At 39.2% G+C, this 22845-nt stretch overlaps 1 protein-coding gene across 1 annotated transcript in view; it reads right to left on the bottom strand.

The window, feature by feature from the left end:
• Window positions 1-402: 402 nt before the first annotated feature.
• The window catches only part of RAB11FIP2 (RAB11 family interacting protein 2), a 47327-nt gene continuing 24884 nt past the window's right edge, over window positions 403-22845 (bottom strand). Inside the window, exons 4-5 of the mRNA XM_034776031.1 lie at window positions 13601-13646; window positions 403-5160 (exon numbers count right to left, since the gene is read on the bottom strand). Coding sequence (XP_034631922.1) covers window positions 4933-5160; window positions 13601-13646 — 274 coding nt within the window. The 3' untranslated portion in view covers window positions 403-4932. The remainder of the gene's footprint in view (window positions 5161-13600; window positions 13647-22845) is intronic.

Below are 22845 nucleotides of genomic sequence, written 5' to 3'. Positions count from 1 at the left end.
TGATGTGGATTATATATCTCCTATCATCTTTCATTGATGATTGTCAGCATGTTAAGTGCCACCCAAGACATCAGTATCAAAGCCCTCATTACTATATGTGATGTTTTTGCGTGTGTAGTCAGAAGAAGGGGATGAGGCTTGGTGACTGTTGCCTCTATATTAAAGGACACACACACACAATGGAACAAGATAGGTCTCTTTCAACAATTATGTTCTCCAGAGGGTATCTAAGAGGAAGTTTCCAAGCAGCTATGAAATACATTTCCAACTGTCCTTGAGAAAATACACTCCTTGTAATTCTCAAAAGCATGGCCATTATGTCCTGAAATACACACTTGATTAGAACGCTGAAATCTTGCATGTTTTGAACACATATTAGACATTAAACTACACGACATTTGCTGTAGTGCACTGTGTTTTATTAGTGTTGCACATGCAATACTGAATGAAAATAAATTCAAATATTAAGATTACATATTTTAATCAACCAAAGAGAGATCAACAACTAGTGCATATAAGAAAAATGTTTCATGCAATATCATAAGTATACAGTTGTCACGGGTGCATATAGTTGTGAATCTGTAACTTTAAAAATGTATACAAGCTTACCATTCATTGCACGAGACAAATCAACCCTTTACTTTTAAGTAATGCTCTCATCTTTTACAGTCCTCCTCTATAACTTGGATCTTCAGCATTTTATTGTACCTAACATAATACAAGCCACCTGGAAGCTTCCAAGACGAGTGAATGTATCATTTGTAATACACTTAACAGCAAATATAGTGGATTTTTCAACATACAAATTATGAAAGATAAAATAAATGCCGTCTCTGCCTCTCAACAGAAATAAGTCTCCCAACCCTTCATAAACAGATTAAAGTGCCACCTATTGCATATTAAAAACACTTCCAGTGACTGTACCTAGATTTAGAATTTATAAAATCCCTGAAAACAGGGGTTTAGAATGGAAATGCTGACAAAGCCTTAAATCTAATATCAGGAACATAGCAGTGCTATAACCCTTCACCATTTACCTCAAAAGACAGCAAGTGAATCAAGAGGCTTTAACTTTAACCATTTTAAAACACACAACTGACACCTCTACCATAACCTACCATAGTTATGGAAACACAAACAGCAACAAAGCATGAGTTTAGTTTAAAAACTTGGTGTAGGACAACTTTTTTTAAAGCTATAGGTGTAAATAAAACTCCAGTGCAACAGTAAAAATATTAAGACAGCAGTTCTGTTTCATTTAAGATGCACCTAGTTAAAGAAAGCGCATCCTTACAGCAAAATAATGTAAGCTGGTTACGAATGAGCTCAGTTCTGTTTGGGTCCCCATTTGTAGAACCCTTTCAAATACAAGGCATCATTTTCATAGTTGGAAAATTACAACTAGTCTTGATTTACAGACAACAGCAATAGATGGAGTCATGTGTAATCTATGGATAATGCTACACTCATTGGTAGGTGGCAAAACCAAGCTCAACATACATACACACAGCAGCAAAAAGTAATACATCAATATTAAACAGTCTTATTGAATGGCAAGAAGTTCATTGGTTATTTACAACTCTAAAATATGGCCTTGATATTCATTCAAGAAAGTAGTTAAATACATTGCTAGTACCAGAGCTGTTTCAAAGGAATATTTCAAAGTACAGTACATATACTGATGAAGCTTCATGTTAATTTTTCAGAGAAAAGATCAATAAAAGTGTGTGGATTGCCAGTGTTTTCATCTTTAGATTTTAGAGTACTGAAAGATGGATTGTGTGCGGTAAGGTATTACAGATTGAAAAACTGTTAGAAGATGCTTTTATAGTTTTTATCCTTAAGAGTAAAATCAACAGAAATTTCCTTGTGTCTTATACATGTATGGAATATTTTGTATGAAGTGTTTTGATTTGAAAATTTTGCATGGTCCATAAAATATTTTTACGGTGAGATGTCCTTGAAAAATAACCTGTAAAAATTCACAGAAAATGTGAATAATTTTAAAAAAACCTATTTAAAACAGAAAAGCATGTGAATTTAATCTCTTTCCAAAATTGAACCAAAAGTAACTTGTACCTTAAATTACACGAACACCGTACAAATATTTTTATAGTTGTACATGCTTCATTCTTCATATTTTAGTAACTACCTTTTTCTAAGCTAAATTTGTCTTTTTCTCCCTTTTTGTGATAAACTAGGAGAAACAAATGGCGCTTTTATTCAGTTACAGATCAGATAAAGAACTAGATAGCACATTAAAAACTTCACTGAATTTCTTCACTAATGCACTAAAATTGATCTTTTTGCTACCTTTAATCTGCTTATCATCTCTGCTACGCAAATGTCAAATGATCTACTTTTAGCCAATTATGCATTTTGATATTCCACATTAACATTCTAATAGAAGTGATTTCAAAGGTTCTAAATACAGTAATGTTTCATTTTAATAACTATAGATTGGCTTGCAGAAGTTTAAACTCATTGGGGAATATTTTCCTACTGGTTTGCTTGTGAAACTCCCATTGATATGTATAAGACAGTGATGAGAGAAGAAACCTTACAAACTTCGGATCACATAGCATCAGTGATTTTTGAAATTAATGTGGAGTTCAGCTTCAAATTCAATGGCACATTTCCCAGTATATATAAAAGTCATTAGCTTTAGCCAAACTACTCTAAAATGTTTGAGAATCTTTGTGGGAATACTGAATAATTGACATACAACCTTGTATAATTTCTAAATTAAAATCTCCTTCAAGTGCAAAAACTAACTCAGCAATAAATGAACTGTAACTTAATATGCTTTGGCACTTTGAATATATTACAATAAACTGAGTCATTTAGACTTAAGTAGACAAAAGAACATTCATATTAGTTTATGAGGTACAATACAATACCTGATGAATCCTCAGGTGGTCTTAATAGCAACTACTTAGTGAATCAGGCCTTAATCCTGAAACATGATCTGCTAACGCAGAACATTACAACCAGGAGGGGTCCCACTGTAGTCACTGTGGCTCCGCCCAAGCACAATGGTTTATGCTAATGAATCCCAACACAGGGTCAGGACTTTCATACTTTACGCTCTGGCACAATCAATAAATCAATCCTTTTCCCCATCCCAGGTCCCGCCCCATGTCATTTTGGAGAATTCAAAGTAAAACAAGAAATAAAGTCAAGAAGTGAAAAGTTATTTACACTGTACAAAGAAATAATTTTCTTCTGAGTACAATGCAATGCTGTTGTAATATAGTTACATTGTCAAGAGCTCTCTGTGATACCAATGGTTTATCTCATAGTGTCTAGAATCAGAACAATTCAAGATGGATTTATTCATTTTTGAAGTCTTAAACATGAAAAAAAAAAGTCTCATTCTTCATAACAACAAAAAAAATTAGAAGTTAATTTTAGGCTTTTTTCCTCCTCAGAAAAGCCCACCATATGAGAGTATAAGAAAACTAAGCACTTTACAAGAACAAATGGAGAAAGCAAAAAACAAAAATCCTGCCATCCTGCACACAAAATTTTCTTCCCAAACCAAGAATTTTAACTTCTTAAATCCAATGCTATTATATTCTCCTGCATAGGTTCTGATACACCTCAGAATTTCACAGTAACAGACAAATCCACTTAAGATTTACAGGGCAATTAAAATAAAATAATTTAGTGGCTATTCGTAAAGATTTTTTTCTTACACCATTGTTTCCCATTAGAAGTTGATTACTGTATTTAGCTGATGTGTGAAACAGTACACACTTTTGTACACATTATACGCAAATATAAATGATTAGATGCATGCTTATTCAAATACCTCTTCCATCAGCCTTAGTAAAAGCAGACCTTTAAAATGACTGAAAAGGAATACAGACCTCCTCTTTTTAGTTTTAAGTCTTTGTGAGAAATACTCCAGGCATGCCTAAGCAATACACCCTTTTCCTAGCAACCTTGGAAATCAAAGGAAAGATGCATCACGTGAAAAACCCAACTTGAGATTGAGTCACTTTAATTCTTCAGAATCATCTCTCTTTAAGTCAGTCTTCCTATTCCTCCTTCTGAACTTTTTTTTTTTTTACTGCTGTAGGATTTGAGTGAAAAAAGTATTAAACTCTTTATCCAACACTTTCTTCAGTCCTACTTCTGACTCTATTAGCATTTTGTTTACACTATTTTAATGTATAAAAAGGCATGCAATAACTTTACACCAAAAACCCTGTATCGTAATTAGCTTATAACTTACTGATTTCAAAGTTCAATGTTCATTGTACACAAAATCCAGAATTTAAGTGTGAAAATAACTGATTGAAATACATGCCATTGTTGAACTGACATGACATTTTAAAACATTCTTAACAAAGTGTACTGTACAGGATATGACATTTCCTCTTTGTTTCCATTGTTTCTCTCTAATAAATGCTGAGAATTAACTATATTGAAATATCACATTGCAACAATCCATATTCACATCCAGCAAAACGTACCATACAGACTTTAGCATGACACCCGTGATGACATGCTGTAATACCAAAAAGAGTGATTTTGCATAATAGAGTATCAATAAGTAGTAAAAGTAGACATATGGTATCAAACCGCAACAGGGCTAGGAGTAAATTATCACGTAAAACAACTGAATGGACATTTTCAAAGTGTATTATTTACAGTCCTGCAAGTAAAATATAGCTAAATGTAATTTCCAGAAAGGAATGTGAGAAATTCATCTACTATATCTCCTATTTGTTTTTGCAAAGTTCTTTAATAAACATAGCAGACTACTAGTTTTGACAGTCCCTGCTAGTATTTGGAGGACAAAATCCTGAATCTCTCAGAAGGGGAAAGGAGTGGACAATAGAACAAAAGTAGGAAATCAAAATGTGTAGTTCAATGTCCTTCCATTAACACATTCAACAAAAAGAACCATGAAGTGTTATTGCCTTAGCTTTTGGAAAATTTGCCAGCTCTTCGAGAAGGTTCATATGGCACTCTGAGAATACTAGGAGTTTCCTCCATTACTCGTACAAGAAGATTGTCAATGTAGTCCTCAAGTTCACGGATATGGGTGTCTTTCTTCTTAAGTTGCTCTTTATGTTTCACCAGCTCCTGCAAGACCTCTTCATATGTAAGATTACGGTACCCTGCAGTGGCATCAAAAGGATTTCCATCCTATAAATGAAAAACATTACAACATTTTAGTAGACATATGGGAGACAATCCAATATTGTGAATTAGTTGAGAGGTTATGAAACAGAAAGTCACTTATGATACTGTTCTCAAGCAGGGTACACCTCACATCCAGAAATAAGCTTCTCCCCATAGTAATATAATGCCCATAAAGTCATTGACCCACCAAGAAGGGGAAGAAGCAAGACAGCCCTTGACTACTCAAACCTTACCACCACTATTTTGAGTTCTCTTTCTTTTATTGTTCATCTTTTGAGATGACTACAGCAAAGAATGTATCTAGCTTTTTAATGACATCAGGACTCATCTGCCTCTAATGTTCCATTCTTGGCCTTCAGTGGCTCTCCAAGTCCTGGCCTCAATATCTGCTTATTGTATATTAGAACTTCTTATTTTATATTTTGGATGAAGTTAAAAAGCTGAACAAGAGGCTGTCGTAATTGCACAAGAGCACTTATATAGAAAGGAGAACTACCAGAAGTTGAAAAAAAACACTACTTAATTTAGAATTCTGTGCCGCATGTAAGAGAAACAACAACTTTCAGCAATGCTTTTTGATGATTCACTATGTGTACAAGTATTAAGAGAGATGGGTAAATTTAATTCCCATAATAAAAGCAATGTATAATCCAGGAAACTATAACCCTGAATGCCTTATTTTCTACTGGGGGGAAGAGAACATATAATTAAGAAAAGGATAATTAGCAAGAGTGGATTTATGAAAATAATAGCACTGTTAGACGTGTATAATAATTAGTTTAATCTAGTTCAGAGACTGGGACATTTAAAGATATAAAACATTTGATTAAGTAAAATAATCTAACCTCTCAAATCCTGAACCTTTCAGTTGAATATAAGGTGAAGTAATTCTTGCTTAGGAGATAATTTTTGTTTACATTTGAATCTTCTCATTAAAAATGATAAATCTGGCACAATCAGCAAGCACACTGAGTGGTAGATATATACAGAAGTAGCCTGCTTCACTCCTTTTCATTTCAACACAGCTCAATATTTATACTTTGGCATCCATCTCATCATTAAAATATGCAGGTGGCCAAAGTTTTCAAGTAAGGCTAATTAAAAGTGATGGTGTATTGCAAATCAGTTGGAATGCTACAAGTTAACCAACCTCTCTCCATCAATTGTTTTCTGTTAGTAACTCTTGGCACTATTAAACGTTTTAGGATTTCTGACTGATTCTGTAAGATTTAATTTCAGCTAAACCTCAGTATTTAGTCACTAACAGTTAATTTGCTTTCGTCAATTTATAACACTAAAAAATCATCATAGCAGATAATTTCTTCCACTTCATAAAAATACCTAAATTGGTGAAACTTACAAATCATTTAGTACCACATTTCCAATAATATGTACAGAATAGAAAGCATTTCCAATTCTTGGTCATTCATGTATCTTGCACATTTTCTTCCACCCTGAGGAAGGCAATGTTTCTGTTTACAGTACTAATACTTCATACATATCAGAAAAAAATATTACTAAAGCTTCCATGTCTAAAAATAAAGAGTTCACTCAATTTTATATTTGGAAAACACCTAGATCCAGTATGCATTGATGCTTTTAACTATTAAATATTGTTTCACAGAATGTTCTGTGTAATATGTATGTTTTAAGAAGTTTTCTTGCATTCTTTTTTCACAGGAATACCAAGCAGATATACAAGAAAATTCCAGCTAAAGAAAAATAAAGATTCAACTATATATCAGTCTGTTTTTAATACTTAAGGAAAGGACAATGCCAATAGTATGGGGATCACCCACATTTTGGTTTTAATTTTTCATTTGAATATTTAGGCAACACAGCATGTTAAAGGATTAAGGAATAATCTAATTTTTACCTTTCAAAAAGATTGCTACTAAAGATTTACTATGACATAATTATCTTATACAATTTACATTTTAGCAAAATATTTAAAGAAGGGTTGTCCTGGTAACCAAATTTATTGGGGTACAAACTGACATCCACAGCAACTGAAGGAGAGTTACAGAGATAACATAAAGGCTAGGCATTCTCTGATCATCTCCCTATTGTTCTAATGAGGAATTTTGCTCTGGGAATATCATCTCAGCTGCTTTCACATCTTTTGTCCTACATGCTTCATCTCCCTTTCAGTTCTTAATTAGGCCTTAAAGAGCTCAGGCTGCCCTTTCAACTGGCTACTGCGCCTGTTTAAACACTGCTTTCAGAGACAGGTGTTGGCACCAGAGTAGAAGATATACAAACTTAATTGCTAAACACTACATCCAAGGGAAGAAAAAAATGTAACTTGGTGGAGGCCTATTATTGCAGAATCTAATATAAATTACTTCAAATATCTTAACAATTATCAGGAACATTAAAATTTTTCAAATAGTTTCATTCAAAAACTAAGGGGTATAAAGATAGTGCCTTTTCCTTTTAATTATATCTTGCATTAAATGAACACCACCTTAGAATCCTGCAACTGACATTTAGGATATTTGGTATTCCAAAGAGACATCACAACATCAAGGATTTCTTTTATTACCTTTAAATCCTTTAAATAAAATAATTCACATTATATTTCTTAATTCTAACGATGCTTTTACCAACAATAAATTACATGATTTGGGGTAGTACATTTACAAGCACATAGAAACTGTAATTAAGGTTACTTTACAAACAATAGCTGCTAAGTTAAATCAATTTTTTGATGTTGCTTTTTGTCAGAGATTAAGTAACTGCCTGGTAGAATTTAGTTTACTATCTGATCAAAGGCAGCCTTCATACATTCTGACATCTCCCACCAGTTTCTTACATTATGAAAACTTGGGCATTTATTATGAAACATCAAAAGTTATTGCAAGTCATTTACATACTACAGTAAAATACAAACAGTATAAAGTCCTATCTGTCTATACAACTTATTTTTTTAAGAGGGAAAACAAACCCACTTTTAAAGATCTGATCTCCTTATAAAACAAATTCTAGCAAGATTATATTTTCTTTTATACAAAGAAATTGCATAGTAAATGTGTGGAATTTTTTTCTTTTTTATTTCTTAGTACACACTATATTTTTGCTGTTTCTAGGGCCAAACAACCATTCCAAAGAATAACTTCAAGTCTCTTTATTACAAGGCCTTATTGCTGCTCTTCATTTGTTATTTGTATTTCTAACCATATTTACTCATTTTCCTAAACCTGCGGATGACTTGCATTTTGATTAGCCCACTAAAAACTGTCCTTCATAAAGAATCAGAGACTTTACAGATGGGAAAGACCTGTTAGGTCATCTAGTCCCGGGGGTCTCAGACTTCATTGCATTGAGACCCACTTCTCACAACAAAAATTGCTGGGGGACTGAAGCCTGAACCCACCCAAATGGTGGCGGGGAATGGGGGGTAAGCCTAAGGGCTTCAGCCCCAGGGAGGGGGCCTGTAATCTTAGCCCCGCCATTCAGGGCTGAAGCTCTCAGGCTTCAGCTTCTGCCCTAGGCCCCAGCAAGTCTAAGCCAGCGCTGGCGACCCCATTAAAATGGGGTCGCAACCCACTTTTGGATCCCAACTCACAGTTTGAGAACCACTGATCTAGTCAATCTAGTCCATCCCCTGGCAATGCAGGATTGTTTGCCAGGCAACACATTTTAGTGCTTTGTCCAAACTTATTTTAAAATGGCTGAAGCAAAAGGTGTCTCACTACTTCCCTTGGGAAGATCTAAAAAATTTTATTAAGATGATAAAAAAAAATAGTGAACAGAGTTTGAGCATAGAAGTTTCTGGTTATCAGGGAATAACATATAGATTATCGAGGGTGCAAAGTTTGGTTTAAGATAAGGTGGCATAAGGAATACATAATCTGCAATATTCCCGATTGGGGGTAAAAGGTTGATGGGTCAAAGTATAGACTTTGAGATATGAAGGTATGAAGTTCATAAAGTGGCTATGGTCGGGTGTGGATTATAATGAGTGGATATGATGATGAGGATGGATTGACCCTCATTTGGTGAGATTTAATGTTCAGGGAGTTTATGGTTCCAGTTCATATGATCCAATGGAGGTGGTCACTTGGTCCCTTTCTCATAGTGAGAGAACGATGTCACTCTGGCTCACGCCTCCTGGTACTGTTGGTGGCCGGTGATGTGCTCGATGTAGATGTCCCTGGACCATCGGATGGCATCTGAGATCATGAGGCGCCGCATGAGATGTGCGTAGCGTCGACCGATCCCGCAGGTCCGCAGCACACGCTTGTTGCAGGGGTCCCAGGCACCCAGGGCTCCGACAATCAGGGCGTCCATCTGCACCTCATAGCCCTTCGCTCTCAGGGTGTCAGCCAGGGAGCGTACTTTTCCAGCTTACGAGCTCAGGCTTCGCGAAATGCCGGGATCCTGTTCTCAAAGGAGACCGTGACGTCGACGGGGATGATCTTTTTCTGGGCTTCATCAGTGACGACCACGTCAGGTCGTAGCTGGCTGTCGGTACCAGTGATGATGCAGTTCACAGAGATCTCCCCCAGGCATGGCGCGATGGCTTTCACCAGGCGGTTCTGGATGGCGTTGTGGCGCAGCTGCCAGGCTCTGGAGTGGGGTTTGCAGCTGCACAGGATGTGGGGCAGGGTCTCGTTGGGGTAGCCACGCTTCCTGCAACGCTTGTCTCGGTTCCCGTGGCGGATGGTTCCGTTGAGCGGGACGCAGTTGAGCCGGGCACGGTGGATGAACCGCCAGTCGGCAAAACGGGTGAAGCCGCCCCCGTCGAGGAAGTGGTTGCTGGCGTCCCACTTGTTGGTCAACTCAAAGGCTTTACCCTGGTCCGGTTTACGCTTCAGGGTTTCCACGTACAGCGAGCGGACAGCGGCCTTCAGAGTCCTCTCCAGCAAGCCCCTGGCCATTGAGGTAATGACTGTGGCACCCGGATTCCCAGCTCCTGGCGCTCCTCGCACCACTCCCAGTGGCAGCCGATGCGCTTCCCCAGGCGACGCGTGGCGTTGCGAGTGCGGGACCACAGTGAAGCGATGGCGCGCCCGTCCCGTCCGAATTCCCCATCCAGGGAGCCGCTCAGGAAGGTGGCGATGTCTTGGTTTGAGGGGGTTCTGCCGATCCGCTTTTCTGTCACATCACACAGGGCGTTCGCCGCAATGTTCCTCACCGTGGCATCGGGACATGTCAGCAGGCGGAAGGCATGGGTGATCACCGCGATGTCGCACAGGTCACCCATGCGGGGGACGTTGGCACCGCCGTGCCTGTGGGCGATGTAGACCAGCTCGTTGCTGGCTCTCTGGGGAAGGAACAGCCACTTCTTCACCAGCTTCCGGATGATCTTGACTGCCTTGTTGAGGGGCACCTTCGCCACGGTGGATCCCCTTAGGGTGAACGAGATGCGTGGGATCAGGAAGGTGTTCAGGGCGTTTATCTTCTGCCACGGTGCCAGCAGGAAGGCATCAATCTTGGCGGCGTCCTGCAAGATCTCCTGGATGGAGTCCTCGGGTGTCTGCCGGACACGGAACCCTGTTGGCGTGCCCAGGTGCTGGTATGCCTGCCCCTCTGCCAGGGGGATGACGGGCTCACCCTGGATCTGGAACCCCGTTGTCTGCACCGAGTCCCTTTTGCTGCCGTCAATGTGCAGAGTTGTGCACTTCTTCGCATTGAAGCGGAGCCCCATCCAGTCAGTAGCTCGGCTGGTGGCATCTAGCATACCTTGGAGGCTCTCTGGGTCATCCGCGGTCAGGACCAGATCGTCCGTGTAGGCCAGAATGCTGAGTTTCTTGCCAGGCAGGTCGAAGCCGGTCGGGCCGCTGGAGATGGCTCGGATGAGCGGTTCCATGACCAGGTTGAAGATGATGGGGCTAAGGGGGCATCCTTGTTTCACGTCTCGCCGTCTGTGGTGCAGATGGTGGTGGTGCAGTCCTTGTAGACATCCCGGAGGATGTGGATGAGGGTTTCTGGCATCCCGAACTCTCCCAGGGTGGCAAAGATGTGATGGTGGGTTATGGACCCAAAGGCGTTGGTCAGGTCAAGCCATGCTACTGCGCACTGCCTCTTGGACCTCCTGGCCTCCTGGAGGGCCGTCTGAAGGAGGAAGTTGTGCTCGTAGCATCCCTCGCAGGACATGAAACCCTTCTGCACTGACCTGACGGTGCCCCCGCACACTGACCAGTCTGTGATCCTTGCCGCGAGGCAGTTGGCATACAGCTTGTAGATGGTAGAGCAGAGGGAGATGGGCCTCCAGTTGCCGGGGTCGTCTCATTCGCCTTTTTTGTGGATGAGCACGGTCATAGACTTTTTCCAAGAGCAGGGAACGCGATGGAACTGCTTGCATTTGTTGAAGATGGCAGCGAGCACCAAGCAGCCGGGGTCTCGCTTCTTCAGCAGGGGGTAGCGGATGCCATCTTTTCCAGGGGTGGTGTTTTTGGTCCTTGACAGCCTTGTCTGCACCTCCTGCAGGGAAAAAATCTCGCTCCAAGTCCTCCGTGAGGTCGATCCGGGGTAGCGGGGAAAGGCACTCTGGGCGTCGCAAGTTGGTCTGGGCCTCGTGATCAAACACATCCTTGAAGTAGGAGTAGAGCCTCTCGGGCTGGATGGCACAGTAGGAGGAGGTCCCATCGAGGATCTCCCTCATGGCTTTCATCAGGTTCATCTTGTGTAGTTTCTGAATACGGGATGCAGCCACCGGATCGTAGCGGTGGCCGACATCCCCTCTCCTGCCTTCTCTGGCGGTGTTGTTACGGCTCGGTGCAGGGAATCTGCGAGTGGCCCATGCGGTTTCCTGGGGTTCCCTCCTTCTAGCCGTAATTTCTGCAGACAGTTCTGCAGTCAGTCTGTCCATCACGGTGTCGAAGTTCTCAAAGTCCTCAGCCTTTGCCAGCTCCTCCATCCAGGCGGATTGCCACGGAATGGCGACCCTCGCTCGTGGCTGTCGCTCCTCCTGCTGCGTTGTCTCTGCAGGTTCAGGTGCTGCGGGGACGGTTTGCGGCCTTGTTGTCCCTCGGACTGTGGAGCGGTGTTCAGGTGGGTCTTGAGGCGGGGGTCCTGGTGTGGTGGGGAGGGCAGCTCTCGGTGTCTCCGAGGCAGCACTGGATCTTCCGGGAGGGAGTGGGGTTCTGGAAGCACCGGTACTGGGCTTTGTTGGGGCGCAGTCGTGTTCGGAAGCGCTGGGGATGGTTCTGGTTCTTCTGCGGGCGGCATCCAGCTGGTGGGTCCTTGATGAGGCATGGGGTTTTTGGCGGTCAGAGGCTCTTTGGGTAACCTTGGAGGAGGTGTTGGGTCTCCCAGGGGCGGGGTCTGGCTGTGGGATCTGGGGGCTACGGGAGGCTCCTCCGTTGGCTGGATCTCGCTGTGCAGCCTGGGGGACGATGCTAGTTGCTCCTACGGCAGGGTGGCATGAGGTTACCTGTGGGGGAGCGCTGCAGCGTCTTGTGTCCATGTTGTTCCGGATGGTTTTTATGAGGTCGCTGAGGCATCTGGTCAGGTTGTTGACCTGAGAGGTGGTGGTGGTCCCCGTCACAGCAGGGTCCAACCTGGGGATTCTGGAGACGGGACTGGTCCTTTTGGTGGCATCGTCAGTCCTCGAGGCAGGGGTTACGCTTCCCTCAGTTGGCGGTTGGTCCCCCCTTATCTGCTGTGACTCTGGGGACGCTGCTGGGGTGCTGAAGCCAGATCATCGGTGGGGGTCAGGGTTGGAACCAGGAGGATGTCAGTGGAATTCACTTTCGCAGTCGTGGGGGGTCCTCTGCATGTGGCTTGATTAAACTTACATTTCTTTTGGGTCTCGAACGGGAGATTGCAGTGGCTACACCGGAAAGCAATCCGTTTGTTGTAGGTTTTACGAACGTGTTTGCTGAGGGCCGCAAGGGTCTGGACTCCATGGAAGGGGAGACAGAAGGGGCAGAGGAGGAGACCTGTAGGGAGCGGGTACTGGAGGTAGATGCGGTCTTCTTCCCCTGCCTCACCCGCCGTGGGGTGGATCTCTGTTGTGCCTGCAGATTTGCCAGGTGATTCCTCTGGGTCTGGTAGAGAAGCTTGGGGAGATGAAGTCGCTCTTGGGGAGGGCGCTGGACTCACTGGCCATGTTGTCTCTTTGCCCAGAAGGGCAGCGTGTGGCATCGAGATCTTGGGCTCTGAAGTGCATTCCCCTTCGAGCGGCCCTCCTCCGGACAGCCGGGTGGTAAGTAGTTTTGGGGTCTGGGGTTGAGGAGATGGTTCTACACTATAACTTCAGCGGTTATTCCAAATACTCTGCAAATTGGGTCTCTAAGTCTCTTTTCAGTTCCTTTGAATTAACCCACTCTCCGACCAGGAAAGAGACTTTCGTTAAAAATTACTGGAGAAAACAAGCAGGAAAGTTTTTAAAATTTTCATATTAGAAGTTAATAAAATCGTGTTTAGTTATTTAGTCCATTTCAGGCACCAAGTACATGGAGAACTGATAGTTCTCCATTACACTGTCACTCACCCTTTTTTTCCTGAGGTCTTCAATGCTTGCAGGATTCACAGTAAAACTAGGGGAATAACAAAAAACAAAATATTATAGGTATGTACTCATCAACAAAAAACACTATTTTGTACCTAATGTCAACATTACTAAAATAGCTTATATGAAATGTGGAAACATTCACATAAATTTCTTGACTTCAAATATGTTTAAGAAAGACACAAAATCAAAGATAATTTTCATAAAACAATATGTAAGCAATGTTTCTATAACCTGTAAATATATTAGAGTTAAAATCATGATATTATAATTATACTGACCATTAAACACAGAAATGAAGGATTTGGGAAAATGGTTCCAAATGGTAATTCAATAATTTGCCCTGCAGTAGCATACAAAATGCATTTTTTGGAACTTTATAATTTTAGATCAAGTTCAAACTCACATTTGCATTTTTTGAAATCATGTTTTCTACTCTAAACATACATGAAATTGCTATAATTTTCATTGAAAAATAGAAAAAAAGCCTTTTAAAAAGATTGTTGTTTTGTTTTTTGGTAAGTGATTCAACTGTTCAACTGATAGCCCTGGAAATTCAGGTTCGCTATGGACACAGACCAGGTAAACTTCAAATAATGAAAGTCACAGTTTGCACGTACTACACTGTCATTATGCTTCAACTCTGACCTGAGAAAGATCAGCTCTATGGTGAGATGCTAATACAATTTCAAATGTCCACTTGGTCATACATCTCTAGACTGGAATTGTCATTACAAAAGTACCAATTAGTGCCAGTTTCTCTGGTGTCTTTTTATTGGAGATTTGCTTTTCAGAAACTCAGTTGAAATCACTAGCTTATTTCATAGGTCGAAAAAACCATCTCACATTAACAATGCTTACTCTCTACCAGACCTAACATGGGGCAATTTTTTTTGTCCTTCCAGTTTTACGCTACTTGTCTAGCTTTTCTTCCTCTCTCAACACTAGTTGCTGCTAATTTTAATCTGATCCAATTCTTTTAGCTCTTCACCCCTCTTGCTCAATTTTCCAAAATCCCCATTAGTGAACTTCCCACAGAACTTCTTGCAGCCCATTGCTTTCATTTAGCACATGCGCCAAACTCCCCTACTCCCTGCAGCAGTCATAGACAAGAATTTTTGGTGATCCAACAGTGCACACACATTTAGAATGCTTTGGTTACAATGTATTAATCAAAATTAAGTAAGTATTTAACATCGGACAGCATATACTGCATTTATCGGTTTTTATATGGATCAAACTAAAGGACAAGGTACAAATATAAACAGCAACTTGCTTTAAAAGAAGCATAATAAGATCAATAAATAACCACTCAAACCTATTAAATTATTCACATATAAAAACACAGCTATTTAAAAATTTTCCCAAATTAACTGAGACAATAGACTGCTGATATGGATAATACTAAAGTTGCCATTGTCAAAGTGGCAGGCACGCATGTATATAATTTTCTAAATATATCTGCATTTTCAGAACCAATGCATCTGTGTCCTTTTATACTTGTTAAAAATGATTACTGAAATAACATTTACTCTCCGGAAAATGGGTTCCGATTCTGGATTATGGTAATAAATTATGTTTATTTGACAGCATTATTTTTAGTCCCTATATTATATACATCACAAAATCTACTATTTGGTATGACTGTAAGGGTTATATACAGCCCAAGAGCACACATGTACTGAAAGTGCTGAGGCTGAAGCTTGCAGGCAGTTTTTGAAAAAGGGCCCTTCTCAATACTTGCTTACATGTAACCTGTATCAAACCATTCTGATCAATCCAAAACCTTCTTGGCTCATGAGTAATGAATTCACCTTTAATTTTTAAAAGGAATAAGAAAAAAAAAATCTCAATAGCCTAGTACTCATGAATACATTAAACAAGCTGGTGCATGAAGAAGGAAAATTAAATTTGGTAATGAAACATTTCAATTTCAGGCTAGTGAAAGGTGATTACAAGCATCTGAAAGAACAATTTTAAAGTTATGAAAACACTGTACAGCATTTTTAGTTTTAACATAAAAAAAATTAACCTAAAATAATTAATGGCTATTTTGTTGCTCTCCATTGCTTCCTTTGCTAAACCTATAAACCTCTGATCATATATGTGGATGATATGGAAGAGTGGAATGGGTATATTTTATATATAGGCTTGGAAGGATTAGATTTGTATTGGTAAATGTTGGTAAATGTCAATTTCAGTATACACACACAGTGGAAGAAATATTTCCATCTATAACAACAGAAATTCACAGCTAGACAAAGTAAGAAAAAATGCTGCTTGAAAACTTATTAGAGTTTGATTAAGATTTACTTTGTATATTTTGACAGTTGAGGTTGACAACCTGTGTTAATAGTTATAAAGTTTCAACTTTTTGAATCTCAGTATCAACTGTCATTAAATAATTATTGTCTATTGCCCTCCCCTCATAATTTCCTGCAATGGTAAAAATTAAAATTGATACAAAATGAAAAAACTGTTTAAAAAGTGATATAATACATCCAAATTATATTTAAAAAAAAAAAACATTGAATTCTCTCAAGCCTATTTATGTAGCAAGTATTTTGCAATTATACAGCAATTACAGGCCAAATGAGCTCTAGGAAAGTTTGATCTTTGGTTTATACTGAAGCCCAGTGAACCAACTGCAATACTGAGAATATTACATAAAGATTGGATTACATGAACAGTCACAATTGTGAGGGAAAAGGTGTCTGAGAAATCAAGTTCTGGTTAATTTCTATTATACCTGTTTGTACAGTGATCTGAGGCATTCTGTCCCGTTCACTAGAGAACAGTTTTGAATGAGGGGCCTCTTTCATCAGGTATTGTCTACAAATCTAAAGGCAGGAACCCTCCCACAAGGTCTGCCTTTTAGTCTCACACTGATGTGTCAAACACATGATGAACTTACTCATTCATGGGTGCCTTTTGTGATCTGTTCTGAGGACAAAAAAATGAGTTAACTGAACTGGATCAAATTAGCTTGGTGAAAACCAAGAATGTCTTTATTTAACGAAGTGTGGCGTTAATTTGGGATACCTTTCTTTTGGGACTGTTTCCTCATGTCAGACAAGATACAGAATAATACAATGACTGCTCAACTGAGTTTCTGAAAGGTTAAGGAAGCAAGATCTTTTATAGCACTGAACCACTTAAGCGTTCCTGTGAAACAAGTTCTGAGATACCCACTCTTCTTTATCTGCTATTATGGAAGAGTAACAGTCACTGTACATGAAATCTGTATTTTGAAATTAGAAATGTAAACTATTGGGAGTACTGACTTTTTTAAAACTGAAAAATGTGCACACTTACTATGACACTGCGGGCATCTTAATTCCATCTACAAAATTAGCAAGTGTTATGTTTGGTACGCAGTTAGCTGCAATTGCACACAAATATGATTACAAATGAAACACACACTATTCAAGTTTTAAGACGTAAGTGGGAAATATTCTCCTTCCGAATGAAGCAGGAAGAAACAGGTGCTCTGAAATTTTGTAATTTTTTTTTTTTTTTATAAAATGAGAAGGTCTAACTAACTAACTTGGGAGCTCCATGGTCTCGTTGAGCCTGGTTTCCTGCCAGCTCTTCCAACCTGAGGTGAGCCTGAGCAGTTCCAGACTCTCGCAGCTGTACTCATAACTCACGGACTAAGAACACTAGAATATCTTTAAAATTGCAAATATAGGTTTTTCTGCACGTGTTGTGTATTTGAAGTTACTGGGGTCTTTTTGTTTCTTTTGTTTCATAATGCCACACCCTTAACTTTAATGTATTATCGTATTTGACTACAATTATGTAAAAACAAACAAAATGACATACTCCTTTACACTATATATATATATATATATATATATAAATAAAAATATTGTATTGATCATAAGCCTTTCCATCTCTTCAGGAAAATTCTTAACTACACAAGGCCATTCGGATTTTTTAATTGCAGTCACCAATGTAACCAATACAACAACATGTTTCTATATAATATGTATATCTGACTGATGAAAGAACAAAGTATATCAGTTTTGCTGTTCTTCTAATAGTAGCAGTACACAACAAAGCCAAAATAGTTAAGGTCCTATCCTTATTTTTCCCAGGGTTTGATAAATTGGCAGTGAAGTTTTTCTGTGGAAACATGACAAAAATATGTTCACAGCTTGGAAGCATTTTTTCTGTTTGTTTTTAAAGTGTGGTTCCACTGTCAAAAGTGACTGTAAAAATTAGCATTGTGGTATTTTATATTTATTGTTTCTCATTTACTTCAAAACTAAATTTGCTCAGTTTACAAGTCAAAAGATGTGTCTTTTCTAATTAAACAACTCTGCCAACTCATCTTGGGAACCAAAAGTCAAATTGGTTCTTTCTGGCTCACAAGTCACCATCCTCAAAACAAAACTGTGTTGTGTGTATGCACGGTTACTATTTCACAAAATGCATTTTGTACGTATTGGCTATTAAAAAGGCATTCCGCTGCTCACATGCAAAGTAAAAATCAATTTTAATACGATTTTGCAGCTCCACAAACAACCATTCCAGAAGGCAGGGTACTATTGCTCAGTCACCGCATGCATGATCCGAATGTAAATTATCTATTACGTTTAGTAGGAATAGTACGTAAAGTGTAATGTAAAATTGCCATTATAATCCAAAATGACTAAAATATTAAAATAAGCTTCATTAAGATGACACTGGGCCCAAAGACACCTAAGAAAAAGAGAGATAATTGGTAGATCAACTGACTTCTGCTGCTACTAAACAGTGCTTATTTATTCCTCTGTTGTTTTTTGGCACCTTGATCCATGTAGCTGCTTTAACTCCCATCCTGTGTGGTAAAATAACCTCCACCTCTTCTTTCAAATCCCTCTTGTGTAATACACTACTCCTATGAAATGTTTTCAATGATAATCCACCCAACAATCTGCCACAAACATGGTACCTCCACCTTAAGACCTAATCTACACTTAAGTTTTTCTGGTAGAACTATGTTAGTAAGGGATGATTTTTTTTAAATTAGCTTAGTTATGCCAGTAAAAGCTCTAGTGTAGACACAGTTATATTAGAATAAGGTGCTTTACACCAGTAATGCTTATTGTGCTTCATTAACCAGAATAAAATATAGCAGCATAAATATTTTTATACTGGTATAATGGCATCTTCACTAGGATTTTGTTGGTTTTTTTTTTGCCACTTTAAGTATGTCAGCATAGTTACAGTGGAAAAGCTTTTAACTGTAGACAAGGCTTTAGTATGTGTGTGTCAGAATGGTGTTATTCCAATTAATTTTTTATGGGATTATTTATGAGAGTAAAGTTAGGCTATGTCTACACTGCACTTTTGTTGGTAAAACTTTTGGTTGGGGTGTGGAAAAAAACAAAAAAACCCCACACCCCAACCATCAAAAGTTTTACTGATGAAAAGCGCTGGTGAGGACAGCGCTTTGTTGGCAAGAGACGCTCTCCCGCCGACAAAGCTACCGCCCCTTGTTAGGGGTGGTTTTATTTTGTTGGCAGGAGAGCTCTCTCCTGCCGACAAAGAGCGGCTATACTGCGTACCTTACAGCAGCACGGCTGTAGTGGCACAGCTGTGCCACTGTAAGGTGCGCAGTGTAGATATAACCTTAGACATATACGTAAGTGTTTGCAGGATTAGTATCTTAGAACGCAAGAACTTTGAGGCAGGGGCCACATTTTTCTCTATGAATGTATAATGCAAAGCATTCTGATGACACTCAAATGAGAAAAAATGATGAAGTGTTTTTTCCTAGGGGTGAGAGATCACAATTAATAAAAGGGGAAAAGTACAAAAGATTGTTAAAACACAATAAGGGCTTTGCTTTCATCATCAAAGCAACAAAATATTGTGATGTTTGAAATGGTTGTCACTGCCCTGAGCTGTGCAAACTTCTGATGTAGAAGGAGTTTCAGACGAGTCCTACATGCTACATGTACAGTATTTAAGCACAATGGTGAGAAACAGACACTTAATCCACAGAATATTAAGGAAGCTCTTGTTCCTATTTTGTCCATTACCCTAAAGGAATCAAGGCATTTCACACCCCTTCCATGACTCCAGATTGCCAGAACCACGTCCAACAACTGCACACACTGCCTACAGCATGCTCTCGTCCCAATTTTCCACGGCTAGCCATATTGTCAGACTCTACACCCAGGTCCCATGCTAGCTTCCTTGAATGTTCCATGCCTGGTCTCTCAATGCAAACACCCCTTTATCAGTTCTACTCTCCAGAAGAGAGGTCATGACTTAGCACAAGGGAAGTAAATCATGTCAGCAGAACAGGCCACTGAGGAGAGCAAAATCAGCTGCCATGAAATGGTGCAGGAAGAGACATATTCCAATCAAGAGACCTGTCCAACATCCAAATGCCAGAAACCCAAGCTCCCTCCTGAACACAGAAAATTCTACCTAGCATAGTAATTAGCCAATTCCCCCATGTCACTCACCTGGGAATCAGCTAGCTTCCTAAGGGTTAGATTATTTATATCTGTTATTTTTATCGGGTTAATTCAGAACCTTTATTTTACTGCAACTATTTTTTTAGAATCTAAATTTTATTAAATAGTAAAACCTGTTTGAATTTCCTGGCTTTTATTACTTTGACTTCAACTTTAACTTATTTGAAGTCACAGTTGAAACTCCCCTTAACTCCTGTCACAATGAAAAAAAGTGACTAGAAAAAAAAAAAGATATAAGTTAAGACAGACAGACTTACCATAGTTATGATTTTATTGGTTGTCTTGGTTTGCATCACGACTATAAAAATATATTATTTTATACTTAATTTATCATGTGTGTATGATTTTTCCACCAGTTAAATACATTTATTTAATCACATAAAATACCTAATTTTCCTTCCAATACAGCCACCTGGAAAGAGTTAGTAAGTTTGGTGGTTGTACATTACTTGAATAGTCCTTTCTAAGTTGCTCTGATCAGTTTTATGAGACTTATGTTCTTGAAGATTTATGATGGTAAACAAATAAAACATTAGATGTATTGGCTGTTTAAATACTTGGTTTCTAAATATCTAGAGATTAAAGCAATGTTTTTAAAAAACTGCTATACAACTAATTTCAAAATATTACAGCTGGAGCAGTTTACTTTAGCACTGTAATGAGTATGCGGCAAACACTTCTAACATACTGTATGTAAATCATATTTCCCCTAAGGAGCAAGAGCTTTTTAGATACTCATCTTTCACTATTCAGATTAATTATACAATCACTACTGTGTGTAACTTTTCAGTATAAAAGTATGTATTTACATTAGTCTACTATTCAAAGTATTAAAATCTTCTTGGTTAATGTAATATCAACACAGCTCAGTGAGTGCTTTCATCGTATGTTATACAATGCCCATTTTACAGGTAATTTGCAAGATACACCAATTCATTTTTTTATTTTACTTAACATGGGCATTTTTAAGTTAAAGTAGATCACTCTTATCCAGTATCAGAGGGGTAGCCATGTTAGTCTGAATCTGTAAAAAGCAACAGAGGGTCCTGTGGCACCTTTAAGACTAACAGAAGTATTGGGAGCATAAGCTTTCATGGGTAAGAACCTCACTTCTTCAGATGCATCTGAAGAAGTGAGGTTCTTGGGAGCATAAGCTTTCGTGGGTAAGAACCTCACTTCTTCAGATGCATCTGAAGAAGTGAGGTTCTTACCCATGAAAGCTTATGCTCCCAATACTTCTGTTAGTCTTAAAGGTGCCACAGGACCCTCTGTCACTCTTATCCAAAATCTTTGGACTGTGGAATGTTTCTTTACTCAGAAGCGACGCACCTTTCAGATTTCTTTCTTTTCTCTTTTTTTAAAATAAGTTTCATGAACTTGAAATTAACTGTAAATTTATTTTCATGAAAATATACATGAATATAATCCTACTACCAACATACGATAGGGGGGAAAAAAAGGAATAGATGCAGATAATATAGTTAATGACACTAACTTTCCTTCAAATATTACCAGCCATAGCAGGCTAGTAATGCAGACATCACTTCTTAGGGAGAATTACAGTGCAATATGGCACCCATGGAAGGATGAATTGGGCACATTATTGCGGTCTACTTCCCAATGAGTTTCTGGTGAACCATGTTTTGGGATTGACTGCTATATAAATTGTCCTGCCACAAAGCAATCATCCAGGGCCTTCTGGAGTTTGTACAAAAATAATACCAGGAATTTTTGTGGTTGCCATCCTTCTATTTTGTTAATATTTCTATGAATTTGCATGCTAAGGAGCTAAGAAAATAGTTAATAACATATCTTGGATGGAAGAAACTTTTTGTTGCATCTCATCCTCCATCTATGTGTTTTTTATATGGCCCCTGATTTTACAATAAGCTACGTATGAGCAGACTCTTGCATTCTTATGGAACTCCATTAAAGTCAGTGTGAGGCTCCCTGAGGATTCAAGGAGTCTTGTACACAGAGCTCATTGCAGAATTGGGGCCTTAGACTGTAAACCCTTCAAGGCAGGAACCTTTTCCTCATATTTGAAGAGCACTTACTATACAACTGATTTAGGGTATATCTACACAGGTGATAAGTGCTGCAGCAGCAGTGCTTTAACATGGCTGTGTAGTCATGGCTCCAGCGCTGGGAGAGCTCTGGAGCTCTCTCCCAGCACGCTGTAATAAGAGGAGGAATATTCCACGAGAGGAATAGCTACCAGTGCTGGAGCCAAGACTGTCTACACTGCCACTTTGCAGTGCTGAAACTTGCATCGCTCAGGAGTGTGTTTTTCACACCCCTGAGTGAAGAAATTTCAGCGCTTTAAGTAGCAGTGTAGTCAAGTCTTAAGTGCTATACCAATCATGTTAATAATAAAACTTTATATTTACATAGAAATTTTCATGCAGAGAACCCAAAGAACTTTGCAAAACTTAGACCACACGTCAATGAGGGGTTAGACTAATTTTAAAGATTGGTGAACTGTGGAAAAGTGGTTGTGACTTGTCCTGAGTCACATAATAAATATTCTCCACAGATTGGATAACGGAACCTAGACTCTTTGGTGTTCTAACCAATAAACCACAAATGTTCTCAGATATTGGACTTAATCTGATCCATTGTACTAAACAACTGTCAGCTGTTAAATTGAGTTTCTATCACAACTAACAGCCTGCCTATTCATGTATAAAAGAAAAAAGAGTGGCTGCTGAATAGAGGCAGAGAGAAAAACAGACTGAAGTGAAAGTGAAA

This window comes from Trachemys scripta, chromosome 7, assembly GCF_013100865.1.
Source record: "Trachemys scripta elegans isolate TJP31775 chromosome 7, CAS_Tse_1.0, whole genome shotgun sequence".
In the NCBI taxonomy this organism is placed as follows: domain Eukaryota; kingdom Metazoa; phylum Chordata; order Testudines; family Emydidae; genus Trachemys; species Trachemys scripta.
This window is presented reverse-complemented; position numbering and strand designations above follow the sequence as displayed.